Raw genomic sequence first — 20,692 nt, 5'->3', positions numbered from 1 at the left:
AGGCAGACTGCACCTTCAGTGCATCCTCTCCTATTTGTTCACCATCAGCAACAACAAACTCCCTTTGGAACAGCCAAGTCACGCAGTAGAGGAGCACAAAAACTAAGTCCACTAGTAACATAAGGCTCTCCTCACAGCTCCAGTTCCCACTTCCTAAACTGGGGCTTGCGTCATCGATCGCAAACACAGAGCCAAATGTGCTTCACACATCTTGACCGGGTAAGGGACAGACGCACATACACACAAATCCAAGAACACACACACACCCTAAGTGTGCAGGCATGCACACACACACACACACACACCCTAAGTGTGCAGGCATGCACACACACACACACACACACACACCCTAAGTGTGCAGGCATGCACACACACACACACACACCCTAAGTGTGCAGGCATGCACACACACACCCTAAGTGTGCAGGCATGCACACACACACGTTTTCTACATTAGGTTAAGTCTACGCAAACAACAGCTGGGCCTTACACAAACTGACCGCGTTGGCATTTAAAAGGCGAGGGATTCACAATTCACTCATTCAGTCACGCCAGTCAAATATCCTCTGGCCCTCACAAAAATTCCCCTTCAACTCAAACCAGCCAAAAAACACACAGAAACCCTCCAAGTACGCACACACGGCTCAAAGGGCTTTTTGGAAAATAAATAAATAAATCAGTCCAGTCTCGTTTGTCTCTGACGTCAAAACCCAAACTGAACCACATGAGAGGAACGCCCCACGCTTGTCCACAATCCCTGTGTGTGTGTGTGTGTGTGTGTGTGTGTGTGCGAGAGAGCATGTGTTTCTTGGACGGGCTCGTGAGTGATGGCGTCACGGCGTTCGCAGGGGAAGGAAGCGGGGGAAGAGTCTGTTTGGAGAGCAAGCCAGCTCTTATTAATTACCAAGCAAAACATTCCTGGCTTGGAAACCGGCCAGGGAGAGAAGAACCCGGCAGTTATGAAGTCAACAGTCAAAACCCTGAGCTCTCTCTCTCTCTGAGCTTTCTTTGTCAGTCAGTCTCTCCTTCTCTGTCTGTCTCCATTTGAGCTGGTCTGGATGCGCTTTGTGGGGTTTTGTAACGCTCTTAGAGATTTTGCGACCTTTCTCTCGCTCTCTCTCTTTCCCTCAGTCTCTCACACTCAATTTAATATACTTCATTGACATGAAAGGGAAAACGCTCCCTCTCCCACTCTCAATCGCCTCTCGCTCTCCCGGTCTCCCTCTCTCGTTTCCTCTGACAGCAACAACTTCCAAGAACAAGACGGGGACAGACAGAACAGAACAGACAGGAAGTCAGGACTGATAAATCGGAGACGGGCAAAGTTGAGGATGAGTTCAAAGGAGCCAGCACAAACACACAAACACACAGAAAACACACGCTACGACAGAGACAATAGGAGAGTGTAGTGAATATTGACAAAGGATGAGATCCTCTAAAGCAGGCCATTGATCATAGGGGATGTTTTCTATAGTGCCGACTCATGAGTTTTATTTGCCAGGTTTAAATAGACACACATCCCAGACACACAGGCATACTGCAGAACACAGAGATATGGGCATTGATGGTTGGTAGATCAAAGTCCATAAAAAGTGCTTACATGTGAACCATAAGGATTATACACAAGGATCAGACCAGGGTAATCTTCTACCTACTCTTCTGCAGAGTGCCTAATGGCTGAGATCCATTGGGGATGTCTAGCAGCCACACAAAATGAAGAGGAGAGTGGGTGGGTTAGCTCCTCTGTACATGCCAAATGGGTGTGGGGGCTCAGTTGGAGGGCTGAGGGTGTTGGTGGGCTCCACAGCTGTGTACCCAATGCCACCTTGCAACCCCTATTAAGAGGGAGTGAAGTGGGCAGGGGGAGATGTGTCCCAGCTCCTCCATTGGATCATAATTACAGCCCTGTGTGTGTGTGTCTGTGTGTGTGTGTGTTCGTGCGTGTGTGTGTCTGACAATGGAAGCAGGTGTGTCCATGCATGTATATGTGCGTGCCTGTGTGTGCACCCACTGCCCACACACACTTGCCACAAAGCAGGTGGGGGGTTGATGATGATGATGATGATGATGATGGGGTGGTGGCGAGACCCAGCTGACATCTGCAGCACGGAGAGAGAGTCTGGGAGGGAGGCTAGCTAGCCTCTCACTGAGGTAGTCACGACAACGCTCACACAGTGGAGAGCTGGGCTGTGATCAAGCAGAAGGGGGAGGGGTCAACACCCCCAGAGCATGCTGGGCAGGGAGCCAAGGGCTTTGTCAGGATTCACCTAGCGGTCATGATTTGGGGCTGTACAAATGTTTGATGTATTAGAATAATTGATTATGCTTATGTTATATTAATAAAAGGGGAGGGGTTATAAGACCCCTCCCTCCTTACATTTATAGGGTCCTAGACTACAGATGAACAATATATATATTCATTATAGCGTTTTAGAATTGTTCCACAAATGTTTTCTCATTCACTCACTCAATGTGTGACGAAGACAGAACTCTGCAGGGGAGCGTGGGAGATAAGAGACTACTCAGACATTCCACAGTAAATCTACTTTGGGGAGGGGACAATTATTGCCATGCTTTTAGATAGAGTTTCAGTGTTTATGTTTGTATCGCCATGGATGCAGGGTTTTGGTCTCGGGAGTAAAAAGGTAATGGCGTAGTCAGTGACATCACTAAGGCGGGACGTCGGTTTAATAAAACTACTTGAGACCTTTTGTACGATGCGGAACTTACTCAGAAACATGCGTGCTGTGTTCCCGTTTGTCAACTTCTGTCTGCAATTGCATTAATAAAGGTTTTTGAATGATTTATTTGAAGATATTGTCATAATGCTAATTTCACCAATGAACCAATGATTGACAAGGAAGGACGTAAGGAACGAACCCCTAACAGCTTTAAATACCAGCGTCTCCCAGCAGGGAATAAATTGTCCAAAAACTATACATTTGGGGGTCAGAGAGCACCGGGAAACCGCACCGAATAATCAATGTTTGATAAGTCATCATGTTGTGTCAATACAATGGTATATCAAGACTAGTTTATTAGATCACATTCTGGTGGGGTGTCCCACTGAGGAATTAAACCTGCATCCGTCAGCCCAGCACTTGTCATATAATAACATATATTAGGCTGCATCACATCCAGCTGTGACCAGGAGTCCCATAGGGCGGTGCACAATTGGCGCAGTGTCGTCCGGGTTAGGGTTTGGCCGTCGTTGTAAATAAGAATTTTTCTAAACTGACAATGCCTAGTTAAATGAAACGATTAAAAATTAAAAAGCTGAGCCGTGGGACTAAATGAAATATTACCACTACGTTTTTAAAATGTTTAGCTTTATTTCCCAAACACAATTCAACACAATTCCAATCACTTTTTTGTCTTTTAATAAATGTAAACATCTTTTAACATAGGTATTAATACCTAACAAACACTTTGTACTTTTTTAAAAACACTTTTAACATGTTAAAAGTGTTTTTAGAAAGTACAAAGTGTTTGTTAGGTATTAATACCTGTGTTGAATTGTTAAAAGTGGCCCTGTTGTTGCCTCATATCCCAGAGATAATGCCTTGCATTACACCTGGGAAGAAAACACTTACAACCAAGCCCAAGGCAAACATTCTGACTATATTAGCACACACAGTTACAAGGATGCCTTTTCATGCTAGGTTTAAGACCTCATATGTAAGCTTATAGAGACCCTAAATGATTTATAGAACAATCTTAAATATTTTTTGGGACTCAACTTCCTTGCCACTTTTCCCATGTGGTTTGATCCTTCACTGACTCCGTGAAATTATTAACTCTTGCAAAATATTTGGTCAAATGATACATTTTGTGTATGTATTCCTAGAAACAAGGGAGGCTCAACTCCCCCCCCCTCTCCCCTAAAATGTGTGTTCGTTGCTGCCTATGCATCCATCCTCTATGAACCAACAAGGATCCACCAAACCCAAACAAGCGTGACCACATAAGACACAGTCCGCCCTCTTCTTCTTCGTTAGAACGCACACTCACGCAAAGTTATTAATGTCTCTGAAATGCCAGCTATACACGGACCAATTCCTGGAAACATTCGCCCCAGGCCACTTTTTTTTGTTGGCTTCATTACCATGGGAACTTGATTACCAAGCCTTTCAAGGGAATGACATCGTTCCGTTCCATTTCAAAGCTAAGCCACCAGAAAGTAACTGCCTCAGTCAATACTTGAGACAATTAGGTACCACTTTATATAAAAGGCAGCCTTTATTAAGGTTTTGTAAAGACTTTGACATGGCACTAACACACATCCTTGAACCAATCAAGGTCTTGATATATTAAAATCACACAAACCACTCTCGATAGAAGACTGATCTCCTCTCCAGGGGGTGTAGTTGTACATCAAGCTGCCTCATGCTACAGAAACAGGAGATCTGCTCTGGTCCGGCTCGGACGAGTCTCCCTTTCATCTCATTTTGCTCAAATGAACGGCATACCTGGTTTTAAGCGAACAGCTAAAGCAACACCTCACGGCACAACGCCTCTCCCCTATTTCACCTAGATAGTTTGTGTACATGTATTGACGTGTAGGCCACGCGTGCCATTGTTAAATGTGTGTAGTTCTGTCCTTGTCGATTGATGTTCTGTATTATGTCCTGCTTCATGGTTTGTGTGGACCCCAGGACGAGCAGCTGCTGCTTTCGCAACAGCTAATGGAGATCCTAATAAAAGGGGAGGATCACCGCTGAGTTGAAAGTTAACCTTTCTTAGCGATACCTCTACCCCCCTCTTCTGAATAAATTAACAGGCCCTGCTCCCTCTCCGCTCAGTCAATAAATCTTAGCAGGCGTTTTCACTCCCTAATACTCTGAATCACACTCCCAATCAGACCAGGATTCAACAGAGTCAGCTAGAGAGGACATGGACTGACAAGCATGAAAACACACAAACACACACACTATGCAGTGACCCTGGCTATGGAGTAATTAAGATAAGACTAACAGTCTATTAGCTCCATTTGATTAGGCTGACAGGACGGATGTAGGAAAGAGGATGATGTTAACGTTCCTAAGTTACAATCCATTTGTTTTCCTAAAGCTAACAGAATGAACCACAGCTAAGTTAATGGGATAGTCCACTCCAAAATCCAAGTTTGACAAAACGTGTCCAGACCTTAAAAAGGTGGGTATTTAGTCCATGTCCCAGCTATATCTATATATATCTCAATCTCAAATGAATGGGAAAGATAGGGACTGTCTAATGTAATCATTTTAGCCAGTGCCATTAATTTCCAATTCTCCTTCCAGTCTGTATCAAATGTCCTTCCAAGCGTCTATCACAGCTACCGAGATCTCGATCAGTGCTTTGCCCTGTGACCTTGTGAGTGAATCTAAGCCAAACACTTGGCAGTGTAGCGAAATACATCAATCTTTACGTCGAACAAATCAGGACATTCATAAGCTGGCCAATGGAAATATTTACACTGACAAACTACCCCCAGAGCCAACAAACATCCAAGCACATCAAATGCTAATGTCCTCAAAAGTTGTTAAACAACCGAGCTCCGGGTGGCTTTGTAGCGGCGGCGCTAAATAAAATGTACCACTGCTGTGACGCTAATTGCTACACGGTAGGTGGGCGAGAGCGAGGGTAAAAGGCAGAACTTTTTGCCTTTTGATGTTATTGTAAGACTCAATTTGGCTTGATTTCTCTGTAGGAAGCCTGAGTGAAAAGCATAAGTGGGAGTGGTCCCCTGTAGCTCCCATCTGTTCAGACAGCTAGCGTGCATTATTTTATTATTATTTTAGGAGGTTTGAAGATATACACAGTCCCAATTCATCGTCTTTTTAGCTAATGAGGTAACGATTTCTAGTTCTAACCAATCTCAGGCATTTGTTTTGTGACAAGTAGCCTATATTTTGGCCCGGAAGCATTTTTTACTAAACATTCACTGTTAAAATGTTATATATACATTTTAAAAAAGGATTAGATGTGGCATGAATGCATTTCATTCCAGACTTCCATCATGGCCTACTTGCAGTAGCAGTTGAGGGTGGAGTAAGACATTAAGACATGACACCAGCTAATATCTACTACTCTGCTGTCACAGACATTAGGGACTGGGTGAAGATGCGGTGCACACACACAATGCTATGGTTCGCTGGCCCCTGCTGGGAAGGGAGGCAGTGGCACTAACAAGCTCCTATATACGCCCTCCTATCAGGAGAGGGGTCCAGGACATGGCAACAACACAGGAACGACGCCAGACAACCAGGGACTTGGGATTGCAGCGGCGACGTCCATTTTACCCATCAGCCTCAGGGGTACTGTGGGATTACAGTCGCTTGAAAGGAATGAAAGTGGAACTGGAAATGCAAGGACTTTTCTAGGAAGGGTAGGAAATCATGGAGCTAGGAGTATGATATTATCGCTAACATCCCGTAGAGCAAACACAAACTGATGAAGCGAATAAAATAAAAAACAAATTAAATCGTACTGTTTTATTTTAAAAAGCACACGTTCACATTGGGCAATCATGAAACTGGATAGCATATGGGGTATTTGGGGATATTGACAAATACATATATATATATTTTTTTTTAACAAATGTATATTTTGTACAACGCGATTCGAAGGAGCCAAAAACCTCTTTATGTGAACAATAATCGACCCATAAGTAACATTCTTCTCGTCCATGATCCCACCTGGTACAGTGTTGGTATGGACATCACTCTAGTTAGTCAAACTGTATCCAAGTCTCCCCACTGGAGAGTAGAGCTCCCTACTAAATCCTGACCTTTAGGGAACGCAAGACTATTAAATATCTCATTTGAAAGTTTGCCCTGAAATGGTCTTAAATGATAAACTGTGTAATCCTACTTCTATTCAGGGAATGGGAAACGGCCGATGGTTGCCATGGAGACGGTGATAATGGTAACAGATCCAGGCGACATAGACAGTAGCTATCTATAGCCCGTCTGTCTGTGGTGTGGGTTGAGCTACTGTTGCTGTCCAAATGCATATCACCTACATATTGGTTTGAAGCAGATCAGAGTAGCAAGATGTGTGTGTGTGTGTGTGTGTGTGTGTGTGTGTGTGTGTGTGTGTCTCTGACAACGGCCCAAATCGCACCCTTTTCCATATATAGTTCACTACTTTTGACCAGGGCCCAAACCTGAACAGGCACACACACACACGCGCATGTGAACACACACACGCATGTGAACACACACAAGTAAACACATACCAACGGCACACGCGCACACACACTGTCTCAGAGTCCATGAGAGCTGTTAACATCACACTAGCAGAGTGCAGAGAAACATTCTCACATTATGCTTCAATGGCCACTCTGCCAGACCCATCTGCTGCTCGAGAGGCCAGGCTATGTTGTTTACAGCCGATCTGGGGCCTGTGAATACGTGACTACGTCAAACATCTCCCACCCTCCAGACTTTTTTCTCACAGCTGTAGCATAGGTTGTGCCCTCCGCAAACAACATGATAACTGTAAAAGACTGGAATAAATATATATTGAATGTATTAACAGAAATGACCGTAACCAAACAAACATTGTAGATTAGAAATTAAATGTACTACTGGTGATATGGAATGGGGAATTGATAAGACACTAACAATCAAACAATTCACACAGTGAAGTTATGAAAGAGTGAATGTGCCAAAATTGGTGGGAGAGAGCACATTCTGGAGCGAGAGAGAGATGCATTGTGCATAACAGCCACACTCCCCTTCTTCTTGGACTGTGCGATCCGCGCGGGTGAGTCTCGGCCTCCTCAATGGATTGGTTCACTCAGAAGGGTGTGAATCAGACAGGTGTCTCGTGTGATCTTTTTTTAATTTTTTCTTCATCTTGGTCGACCAACAGTCTATCGACCAAACAATCGACCAGTCGACTAAATGGGGTCGGCCCTAAAAGAAAAGCAGAGAAAGACCGAGAGAAAAGCAGAGAAAGACCGGGAGAAAAGCAGAGAAATGAGCGAGAAGAGAGAGATCGAGAACAAGAAAGAAAACGAGAGAACAGAGAGGCAAAACGGAAGCTCCAAATGAACTCATCAAGACAAAGGGCCCATCCCTCCTGTCCAAAATACTCGTTGAAGATGTGGCTGTAATTACACTGCCAATGGCTACCGGTTGGGGACAACATTTCTCAGAATGAGGACATGTTTATACATGTATTGTCTTCTCATATTCTATTCATTTCAATCCCAAAACAACGGATTCAGCCTGTGTGTGTGTGTGTGTGTGTGTGTGCGCGCGCCTGTGTGGGGTGTGTGTGTCTGTGTTTACTTGTTCAGTTCCCAGCTCCCCTATAAACTCTTCTCAATAATTCATAATGGAAAGTTGGTGGTTAAAATTCAGCATGGTGCACACATAATAAAATTGGCCATGGTATGACCCATTTAAAATTACAAGGAAATCAGGTGGCTTGTCAAAGTGGACTGTGATTTAAGGTCAAGTAAAATATCAACTTGGTTGACTGCTTGATTGTCTTCAGTCGATTCAAGAGTGCTGAATTATGAATGATGTGATGTTTGTATTGGGGTTGATAATAAAGTCATTTTTAAATGAAAGTCTGAAAACGGAAGGCTGCTGGAGTGAAAGGGAGACCTGTAATGGAAACGCTAAAGACAGACCACAGCTACTGTCGGATGAATGGGCAGAGTAGGGAAACGCTAAAGACAGACCACAGCTACTGTAGGATGAATGGGCAGAGTAGGGAAACGCTAAAGACAGACCACAGCTACTGTAGGATGAATGGGCAGAGTAGGGAAACGCTAAAGACCGACCACAGCTACTGTAGGATGAATGGGCAGAGTAGGGAAACGCTAAAGACAGACCACAGCTACTGTAGGATGAATAGGCAGAGTAGGGAAACGCTAAAGACAGACCACAGCTACTGTAGGATGAATGGGCAGAGTAGGGAAACGCTAAAGACAGACCACAGCTACTGTAGGATGAATGGGCAGAGTAGGGAAACGCTAAAGACAGACCACAGCTACTGTAGGATGAATGGGCAGAGTAGGGAAACGCTAAAGACCGACCACAGCTACTGTAGGATGAATGGGCAGAGTAGGGAAACGCTAAAGACAGACCACAGCTACTGTAGGATGAATGGGCAGAGTAGGGAAACGCTAAAGACAGACCACAGCTACTGTAGGATGAATGGGCAGAGTAGGGAAACGCTAAAGACCGACCACAGCTACTGTAGGATGAATGGGCAGAGTAGGGAAACGCTAAAGACCGACCACAGCTACTGTAGGATGAATGGGCAGAGTAGGGAAACCACAAGAATGTGCATCTGTGAGAATCAAATCAATTTTTATTTGTCACATGCGCAGAATAGAACAGGTTTTCATTACAGGGAAACGTTTACTTACAAGCCCTTAACCAACAATGCAGTTAAGAAAAAGTGTTAAGAAAGTATTTACTAAGTAAACTGAAGTACATACATACTGTCACGTTCCTGACCTGTTTTCTGTTAGTTTTTGTATGTGTTAGTTGGTCAGGACGTGAGTTTGGGTGGGCAGTCTATGTTTTCTGTTTCTATGTTGGTTAATGGGTACCTAATATGGCTCTCAATTAGAGGCAGGTGTGTGTCGTTTCCTCTGATTGAGAGTCATATTAAGGTAGGTGTTTTCACACTGTTTGTTGTGGGTGGTTGTCTCCTGCGTCTGTGTTTGTTTGCACCATACGGGACTGTTTCGTTCTTTCGTCGTTTTGTGTAGTCATTTTCCTGTTCGTGAGTTCATCGTGTTATGTAAGTTCTTATGTTCAGGTTCGTCTACTCCGTTTGTTGTTTTGTTTAGTTTCAAGTGAAGTTCGTGTTTTTGTCTTTACTTAAAATAAATCATGTCATTTCACAACGCTGCGCCTTGGTTCAATCCATGCTCCTCCTCTTCGGATGAAGAGGAGGAGGAACACCGTTACAGAACCACCCACCGATCCAGAACCAAGCAGCGTGAGTTCGAGCAGCGGCCAAGAGATCAGGACTCATGGACTTGGGAGGAAGTATTAGAGGGAAAAGGACACTGGGCGCACATTGGGGAATATCGGCGCGCTCGTGAGGAGATGGAAGCAGCGCGAGCCCAGGAGCGGTGGTATGAGGAGGCAGCAAAGAGACGTGGCTGGAAACCGGAGAATGAAGCTCAAAACCGGATTTATGAAGGTACACGGCTAGCACGGAAGCCCGTGAAGAAACCCCAAAAATTTCTTGGGGGGGGGCTAAGAGGTAGTGGGCCAAGGGCAGGTAGGAGACCTGCCTGCCCTTGGCACGCACTAAGCCACCTGTGCGTCTACCACGCACTAAGCCACCTGTGCGTCTCCAGAGCCCTGTACACACTGTTCCTTCTCCCCGTACTCGTCCTGATGTGCGTGCCCTCAGCCCGGTGCCACCAGTGCCGGTACCACGCACCAGGCAAATAGTACGCTTTGAGAGTCCAGTGGGCCCTGTCCCTGCTCCCCGCACTAGGCTTGAAGTGCGTGTCTCCAGTCCGGTGCCTCCAGTTCCGGCACCACGCACCAGGCCTACAGTGCGTCTCAGCCGGCCAGAGTCTGCCGTCTGCCCAACGCCGCCTGAACTGTCCGTCTGCCAAGTGCCGCATGAACTGCCCGTCTGTATTGAGCCTTCAAAGCCGCCCGTCTGCCATGAGCCTACAGAGCCTTCCGCCAGACAGGAGCCGCTAGAGCCTTCCGCCAGACAGGAGCCGCTAGAGCCTTCCGCCAGACAGGAGCAGCCAAAGCCTTCCGCCAGATAGGATCAGTCTGAGCCATCCGTCTCCGCAGCGCCATCTGAGCCATCCGTCTCCGCAGCGCCATCTGAGCCATCCGTCTCCTCAGCGCCATCCGTCTCCTCAGCGCCATCTGAGCCATCCGTCTCCCCAGCGCCGTCTGAGCCATCCGTCTCCCCAGCGCCGTCTGAGCCATCCGTCTGTCCCGAGCCATTAGAGCCGCCCGTCTGTCCCGAGCCGTCAGAGCCGTTAGTCAGTCAGGAGCCGCTAGAGCCATTCGTCAGTCAGGATCTGCCAGAGCCGCCAACCAGACAGGATCTGCCAGAGCCGCCAACCAGACAGGATCTGCCAGAGCCGCCAACCAGACAGGATCTGCCAGAGCCGCCAACCAGACAGGATCTGCCAGAGCCGCCAACCAGACAGGATCTGCCAGAGCCGTCAGTGAGCCATGAGCGTCAAGAGCCGTCAGTGAGCCATGAGCGTCCAGAGCCGTCAGCCAGCCATGAGCGTCCAGAGCCGTCAGCCAGCCATGAGCGTCCAGAGCCGTCAGCCAGCCATGAGCGTCCAGAGCCGTCAGCCAGCCATGAGCGTCCAGAGCCGTCAGCCAGCCATGAGCGTCCAGAGCCGTCAGCCAGCCATGAGCGTCCAGAGCCGTCAGCCAGCCCGGAGCTGCCAGTAATCCGGAACTGCCCCTCAGTCCAGAGCTGTCTCTCTGTCCGGAGCTGCCTTTCAGTCCGGAGTTGCCCCTCTATCCTGAGCTATCTCTCTATCCTGAGCTACCTCTCTATCTCGACCTACCTCGCTGTCCTGAGCTACCTTGTCTTGGTGTTGCCCCTTATATTAGGTGGGTGGAGAGAGAGGGTGGTCATTCTAAGGGGGAGATGTAAGCTGGGATTGACTATGGTGGGGTGGGGACCTCGCCCTGAGCCTGAGCCACCACCGTGGTCAGATGCCCACCCAGACCCTCCCCTAGACTTTGTGCTGGTGCGCCCGGAGTTCGCACCTTAAGGGGGGGGGTTATGTCACGTTCCTGACCTGTTTTCTGTTAGTTTTTGTATGTGTTAGTTGGTCAGGACGTGAGTTTGGGTGGGCAGTCTATGTTTTCTGTTTCTATGTTGGTTAATGGGTACCTAATATGGCTCTCAATTAGAGGCAGGTGTGTGTCGTTTCCTCTGATTGAGAGTCATATTAAGGTAGGTGTTTTCACACTGTTTGTTGTGGGTGGTTGTCTCCTGTGTCTGTGTTTGTTTGCACCATACGGGACTGTTTCGTTCGTTCGTCGTTTTGTGTAGTCATTTTCCTGTTCGTGAGTTCATCGTGTTATGTAAGTTCTTATGTTCAGGTTCGTCTACTCCGTTTGTTGTTTTGTTTAGTTTCAAGTGAAGTTCGTGTTTTTGTCTTTACTTAAAATAAATCATGTCATTTCACAACGCTGCGCCTTGGTTCAATCCATGCTCCTCCTCTTCGGATGAAGAGGAGGAGGAACACCGTTACACATACGTGATAGTGTGTGTGTGTGTGTGTGAGTGTGATCTCTCTCCAGTTAATTGAAATGGCTTCTGTCCAAGGAAGAGAGAGTGACTGTCAGCAACGTGTGACGATCACCCTGGAATGGCCTTACAGAATAGCCTTCAGGAGGCTACGCACGCACACACCATCAAGGGAATGAGAGGAGGCCTCATCCGTGGATAACAGTCTATCAAAAGCCATGATGGTACTTCTGCTGGAGGAGCAAATAGCATCTTATCAAATCACAACACTGTCATGAACACCAGATGACAACTGTGTCTTGCACCGATCCACCCATGGAAAATGTTAGGTCCATTTCCTCATCATCAACACAACATTGAATATCCACAATTAACTATTAAAATGGACAATTTCAAACCAGGCGCTGCGTGTGTCAAGCGTCTCAGAGTAGGAGTGCTGATCTAGGATCAGGTCCCCCCCCTGTCCAAGTAATCTTATTCATTGTGATCTAAAAGGCCAAACTGATCTTAAAATCCAGGCAATTCCATGGTAACAGAGTGACGCTGAAACTCACTTTTTCACGTTAAAAATGTATGCCAAGGAAAAACCACTGGTTACAAAGTTGAACAAACTATACACTTATATGCAGAAGTCTGTTTTTAACAATTGCCACTGAAAATGTCACTAAAACACATACAATCCCCCTTAGTTTTTTTTATGTGTCCACGTTTTCCCAAAACTCTGTTAAATATCTCATTCGAATTAAGATTCTAAGATGTCTGCAGAAAGAATGGGGTGTCCGCTATGATATGACAACTTGAGTTTGAAAAAATAAAATCTCTTTTGGCTATTGAAGTGGATCAACACCAGGAAACAGAATGACATCATGGGTCCTTGATTTGTACTCAACAGAAATACATAATTTTGAATGTCATTCTCTTCATGGTGATGTATCCTAATTATGTACACAAAAAGGTAGAAAAATGCAATATCCTCCTTATTCTATTGAGCTCTGACCCAAACAAGACCAAATGTGGTTGGTCCAGACTGGACCAAATCTGCACCAATCATAGACATCTATGTTTCATAAGTTTAGACTTCACAGAAGAGCACAGTGGAGTACAGGACTGCACAGCCCAGTACAGGGGGAGGCAGGTAGCCAAGCGATTAGAGAGCAGAGCCAGCAACCGGAGGGTGTCCAGTTCAAATCCAAGATGCCATTGTGCCCTTGAGCAAGGCACTTATCCCCCCACAACAACATCTCTCCAGGCATCCAGTGAGGCAGCCTCCCCACACCTCTACAAAACTACTCTACTGTACTCTACTGCAAACATGGTTTGGGACTACTATGATTTCTCCATTGTGGCTAATTCAATTGCAGTCATTCTGTTACACATTTTTCAGTCATTATTACCGATTTGGAGTGATGCGTTTTAAAACACTTAATAATTCATAAACAACATTTTTATCAGTACAAACACTATAATTAATGGGTACTTCTGTTAAGTCTGTGAACTTTCATCATCCTCCCTCATGAGGGAGAGGGATTAGAAAACAGAATGACAAGACACTAGGCAATATTTCTTAAAAACTTACAGAAAGCAAACAATTTCTGCAAAATTAAATATAAAATGTTGATATTAGTCTGCCTTCAATATTGAGTTTTGATGTATTTCTATACTGAACAAAAACATATACACATGAGCTGAAATAAAAAAATCCCAGAAATGTTCCATAGGCACAAATAGCTCAGATTTTGTCCACAAATCCCTGTTAGTGAGCATTTCTCCTTTGCCAAGATAATTCATCCACCTTATAGGTCTGGCATATCAAGAAGCTGATTAGACAGCATGATCACTACACCGGTGCACCTTGTGCTGGGGACAATAAAAAGCTACTCTAAAATCTTCAGTTTTGTCACACAACACAATGCCACAAATGTCTCAAGTTATTGGGGAGCATGCAATTGGCATGCTGACTGCAGTAACGTCCAACAGAGAATTTAATGTTCATTTCTCTACCATAAGCCGCCTCCAACGTCATTTTAGAGAATTTGGCAGTACATCCAACCCGCCTCACAACCGCAGACCAATCAGAATCACTGATTGGCTGGACCTGGTTCCCCTGTGGGTGGACCTGGCTCCCAAGTGGGTGGACCTATGCCCTCCCAGGACCACCCATGGCTGCACACCTGCCCAGTCATGTGTAATCCATAGATTAAAGGCCTAATGTATGCATTTCAATTGACTGATTTCCTTTTATGAACTGCAACTCAGTAAAATCTTTTAAATTGTTGCTTTCATATTTTTTGTTCTGTATAATACCTTAAAAACCATATACTAGAATAAGTCTTAAGACCCCTTTTCCATCTGTGTGAGCAGAAATCAAAGCCTTTGCTTATTCCAAATTTTCAGGAAAGGTTCATTTGACACCAAATTTGATATGCTCCTATAAACATGTTGGTGCTCATGGATCCTTTTACATGGAAACGACCAGTTTTCCTACTCTGAGACGCTTGATACACACAGCTTCAGGACACACTCCCAAAAACCAGCGAGAAACACAGACAACCTATTTTGAGTAGTGAGGTAATTTGGTTCTTACACTTCTGAACACGCTTGACAACACCTTGTGATGCTCGCAATATCGCTATTCTCATCTCACCCGGCCAGTGAACACCCACGGGATTAGTATTTTTCTAGTTTGTGCCGTAAACCGACGACAGCCATGAAAGAGACTGACTTCCATTTCAATACGATGCCTCTCTATCTGCCCTTCTCCCTCTCTGACTCGCTGGAGCGGCAACATCGCAGCAAGATGTGAAATTAACTCCCGGCGTTATGGAAACAGGGTTGGGGGATCTAACAATTGCAAGCCATCGAGTTAAAGAGCCTTTAAAGGAAGTTTAACACAGTAGGCAACTTGAGGCCACGTAACTACTTTCCGGACATTAACAACCCCCCCATGGGCCTCATTGGACAAAGTAGTCCCTTGAGGTAACTGTATAAAAATACTGTATGCCTACAATACACCCCTTTTTAATTTGTAATGTTCAGTAACATTGCACCAATGGAACACATGACACCTGTTTCACATTACCGCAACTGTTGGTGGCTAGTTACCAGCACAGGGATGATTGGCAATGCCCAGGGGAGTAGTATTCTACGCCAGGCTGGAACAAGACAGCAATCAGGCAAAAGCTTGCCGAGAGGGAGGCTAAATCCCAATTCAGACGGCAGATAAAGGAGCGGCTGATTAAATCAACGTAGACAGCAGATGGGGCACGGAGAGCAGCGTTTGACACACCGTATGGGAGCTAGCTGAAATCTCCCTGTTAATTTCAGGGGACGTTAGTTCAAATTAAGCCAGGGTCATGTTCATTAGGGCATACCGTAGCGGGAATGTATTGGTTCCGTTGGCTCTGATGGTTGGACCATAGTGCTAGCAACTGAAGTTGAGGTTTGATTCCCACATGGGCCACATACTTACTGAATGTTTGAACTGTAAATCCCTTTCATAAATAACTGAATGATGATTCATCAGAAGACAAGCTAACACATGTGGATGATGTTTGATCACACAGCCCTACCCACAACACTGACGGAGTGAGTGATTGTGTGCGTGTGCCACTAAAGCGGTAAGGTAGATGACCTCTCAAAAGGGACACTCGAGAATTTCATCAACGTTACCATGAACTTTGCTAATTGACTTTTTGATAGGCCCAGATGCTTTCTCCGTCACTGTTCTGGGAACATCACCATTCATCAACTAACACAACATACACGAAAACAAATGAGCTTCTATCACCCACTTCTATAGAGTACATTCCCTGTGATGGCTAGCAGCCATCCATATTCAAATTCAACACATACTCCACTACCTGATATAACGTTCTCTGCCAGAGAGTGCGATGGCTCAGTGATAAAGGGTGTAGAAATAGACAGTTGTTACAAAATTGGGCTTCACCCACTTCAACTCACACAGAATAAGAGCTTATGTCCCAAAACCAGAAAAAGGAATTGGATTCTATTTTTCTTTGCAATGAACACCATCCACAACCGTAGGACTATAAGCTTTTACGTCAGACCAGCGTTATAATCCCCCCAGTTATAGCCGAAGCTGGAAAGCGGAGAAATTTCAAGCGCGGCAAAACGTATTTCATTTAGATTTTTTTCCAAAAGGGATAGAGAAAACCCGCATCTCAGTTTTTTTTTTTTAAACCTTCACAAAGGGAAAGTTAACAGGCTGCTATGAGGTCACCCGGTGTGTTTGAACGGTTCACTGTGGATGCATCGCAAATGACATTCTATTCCCTATACCGTTTGGGATGCATAGAAAACACGTTTCTGGTGTAGGCGGAAGTTGACCCTAGACACTGCTCTGAGGTCAGTTCATCTTATTTCCTGATGATTCAAATTACTGGGCTGGAGAAACCTTAGCGACACCTTATTGTGAATTTTCCAAAATGCCTAAGGTCATACACGCATTAGTATCACTCACATATCTGCAACATTAGTAAGTATTGAGTAATGGTGGAAATGAGGCATGTTGCCCTAGGTAAGAATGATGAATCATCACCCTTTTAAATCTGTAGGACCTAGATGGGAGGAGTGACATCTTGAGAGATAGTTCATTAGTCTGTTTCCTCTGAAATGAATTACTGTTCCATCCTCTGACTGGAATAAACAGGCGTGGTGGCTGATAAATTACTATGGGAAATGGCAAAGCATGAAGTTAACTGCCTAGAATATGAGCCAAGATCAATTTAGCATTTCCTCCCTACTGGTTAAGGTTAGGATTTGGGGTGGGTAAGCTGATCCAAGATCTGTGCCTAAGGATGACAGGATCTGATTGGTGTGGGTGGAACAAGGTGACTTCGTCAAGTGAAGATATACAGCGGGGGATAAGATAGGAGTTGGGGTTCACAGAACTTTTCTTATACGTTATCCAAACATTTTCAACCCACAGTAGTAACACATGAACGTACATGCTTTCGTGAATAGAAACATGCTGTAAAAACTTGTAAAAGTTGTAAACTTGTAAAAGTTGTAAAATTCCACAGTAATAATTTGCCACATTTCCAGAGTTACCATCTGCACTACGCTGAGGTAACATGTCACTAGAGGCCGGAGCCAGGCCAATCACTTCCCAGAAAGAGACCATGCAAAGAGAGGGGTGACCTCGCATGTCCCCATCACCACACACACTTCATTAAGCCAGTGGCCCTGGGGTTTTCAGACAAAACAGACTTGGCCAGAGAAGATATCTGGCCTGAGAACACTTCCTCCCCCGGTCAGGAAGCAGCCATTCATGTTATCAGAGACATGGACGACTCCCAACTCAATGCGTTGTCATGATAAGCTCGATTTGTTTGAATGAGAGAAGGAAAGAAAGCAATCTTCCCGACGACAAGTCAATGTCAGAACTGAATGCTAGCGACAATGGGTGTGGACACGCGTTGTTGACAACGTTATGTGCCCTTCCAATGACTCCTTCACATGTGTTGACTCTATGACAAGAAACCTTCAAGAGACAAAGATAGCTCTCTTTATATTCTCTCTGCCCTTACATACCATAGTTCACTAGAGGCTCAAGGTTTAATTGAGCCACACACAAAGTTCAGAAGCAATTATAAAAAATGTGTGACTTCCTTACATCTTACAGTTGTGCTGCTCCGTGTCCTAATGGCCTATTAGGAATGGGTACTCCTTCATACGTTGAGTGCCTTCAGTGACGCTATTTTGCATGTTAGTCAGTAAGCTATTAGTGTCTGATGTGAGAAATAGATCATCGAAGAGAAAACACACAAATGCATCTTTTTAAATCACTTCGAAGACTCACAATGAAAAAAAACTATTCTGTCACTGTCTTCACTTTGACCATACTCTCGGTCAAAATGACTGACTGGGTGCTGAGTTGAACCCACGCTGGAAGACAAAAAGTGTTGCTTAATGCCAAACAGAGAAACTGAGCCCTCAGTCAATGAACCGATGAACCTCTCCCTCTGTTACGAAACTGCTGATACCAAATAAAGCGTTTTGGCTGACGCTCGTTATTAAATGTTGAGGGAGTTTATGGAAAGTACATGTTTTTATGTCCCGTGTTCAATTGGGTTGAAATTCAGAGAAGACCAGAGCAGTGTTCTAAGACAACCGAGCAACACTCACGCATTTCTAATGGACAATGTCGCAAGGACGAAGGCAGGAGGAATGCAGAAATGCAATCAACATGAGTGACAACACCATATGGTGTTATTACCATAATTTACATTGAAGACGTCACGGGCATGACAGCTATGCAGGCCTAGAACTATATTATCTAGGCAACGGTGTGAGATGGAGGACAAACTGACTGATCAGAGAAGAATGATTCCCCCTTTTCACCGAGAACTACAAGCATGCACAGATGACTGGCTGAGAATTAAGTGTAACTAAACAGATTCTTAGGGGAGGTGCTGCTCATTCCTTTGAATAAAGATGAGCGTTGTGGACCCAACTGTGCTCAAGCAGGAGCAGAATTATGCTAGAGCAACCTAAAACAGCATTAGGCCTACAAAATAGTCCACAAATTATAGAAACATATTATTAAGAAAGTTAATAACAGTGGCCTATACGATTATGGTTATGGTGCAATATTACTGTGTCATCATTATTGATTCATTGATTTGAATTCACCATACACTAATAGGATATACGATAAACGGTAGTTACAACAGCCCCATCCAGTGGTGTCGTCTCAAAGCCATTGATAAGTAACAGTAGCCCAGTGACCTCTAGACTCATATACTATTTAATATAAAGTTCGAGTCAATTGCCTCTAGCTTGCTGAAAACATAAGTGGGTGTTTATTTGTTCATCGCAGATTATAAGTGTTGAATTTACTTCCGGTCTATCGTTTTTCTTAAATTTAGTCTAATGAGCAGATCTGGTGTGTGTGTTCATCACACATGGCACCTATGACATATGAACATGGCATTTACTTTCAAATAGTGACAAGTGAGGCTATGGGTGGATAGGTTAGGCTGGCTTACTGCAAGACAAACATATATTATCTAAAATGTTACATCCACCCAGCCCTTCCTATCTGTTCCTCTTCTCGCACGAGAAAGTTAGCTGAAAGTCAAGTTGAATGTTGTTTGACAAATTTAAACATCAAACAATGGAAATGATAGATAACTACCTGCTACAATTGTACACAAACATGTGTATACACTTACCTCCTCAACAGTCAGCGGCATGCATATCCTGTACTCCTTGAGCAACATCTTATTTGATACGTCTCTTCTTGTTTTACAATGTAGCCTGTCTAACAAGTTATGACCGCCAAAGCTTTAGCTAATAAAAACGCAGGATTTGGCAATGCATGTGGATTGCCTTGAAAATAGATGACCACTGTGAGTTGTCTTGTCTCATCGGAACGAATGGAATTTTCACTAGGAATTCCTCACAAGCAGCGTTAAAGAACTAGCCTCTCCTTTTTTTTTTATTCCGGACAGGACGTGGGTAAAGAAAAGCATAAAACCGTAACGTTACCTAACTAGGAAATGCCCTCAGCGAAATACATGAAATTCGATTGAAAATCGGCCAAACAGATGTTGCTTTCAAACGTGGGCGGTAACAAAACGGCCAAATTGTTTTAACTGCGGCTTTCTCAAAACAAAAATAAATAAATACGAGGTTTATCTAATTTAAAAAAAGCGAGGGTCAGGTCCGTCCTTGCGTAGGCTAATTGGCTCAAATGTGCTCTTCCTCACGCTTCTGTGTTCCTGCACATACTAGTCTTCTTTACATAGGCTTAGCTTTATGTTGCGGTGTCCTCTCTTAGGATGTGAAAAAATGCAAGCAAATGCGACGAGCTCTTCCTTTGGCTGTAGTTTCTCACTCAGTGCGACGACGAGCTACTTTGTTGCTGCCACGGAAACATGCAGCCAGCACAAACTACGCGGGCAGGAAACAAGAAGCGTGAAAGCAAGCACATCAGAGTTCACGCTCCCTTTCATTGTCACTGGTTCTATTCAAATGTGAACTATTCTCTTCCATAGAAAGTGTTTGAAACCACGTTAAAAGATTGGGCTACACGAGTCGACTGCAGCCTGCTGAGTAGTCTGTTATTTTACCTTGGCCTAAATAACGGTTTTTGAAGACTCTGTGTCCATCATCCATCCAATCAAATGTTATTGGTCACATACACACGGTTAGCAGATATTAATGCGAGTGTAGCGAAATGCTTGTGCTTCTGGTTCCGACAGTGCAGTAATATCTAACAAGTAATCTAACAGTAACCCAACAACTACCTAATACACACAAATCTAAAAGGGGTGAATGAGAATATGTACATATGGGGGGAAAAAATGGATGAGCGATGGCGGAGCGGCATAGGCAAGGTGCAATAGATGGTATAAAATACAGTATATTATATGAGAAATGTAAGATATGTAAACATGATTAAAGTGGCATTATTTAAATTGTCATTGTTTAAAGTGACTAGTGACTGCCTGTTCAT

General features: G+C 44.6%; 1 protein-coding gene across 3 annotated transcripts in view; it reads right to left on the bottom strand.

Annotated features, from left to right (window-relative positions):
• LOC120032611 (cytoplasmic phosphatidylinositol transfer protein 1-like) overlaps positions 1-20,121 on the bottom strand; it is a 78,792-nt gene extending 58,671 nt beyond the window's left edge. Inside the window, exon 1 of one of the 3 annotated variants that reach the window (XM_038978778.1) lies at positions 19,407-20,121. In XM_038978778.1, the coding sequence (XP_038834706.1) occupies positions 19,407-19,454 (48 nt within the window). In that variant the 5' untranslated portion in view covers positions 19,455-20,121. Of the gene's footprint in view, positions 1-17,845; positions 18,075-19,406 lie in introns of those variants that run through there. The other 2 variants (XM_038978776.1, XM_038978777.1) reach the window with 2 other exon arrangements.
• Positions 20,122-20,692: the final 571 nt, after the last annotated feature.

Source organism: Salvelinus namaycush, chromosome 39 (genome assembly GCF_016432855.1).
Source record: "Salvelinus namaycush isolate Seneca chromosome 39, SaNama_1.0, whole genome shotgun sequence".
Taxonomy (NCBI): domain Eukaryota; kingdom Metazoa; phylum Chordata; class Actinopteri; order Salmoniformes; family Salmonidae; genus Salvelinus; species Salvelinus namaycush.
This window is presented reverse-complemented; position numbering and strand designations above follow the sequence as displayed.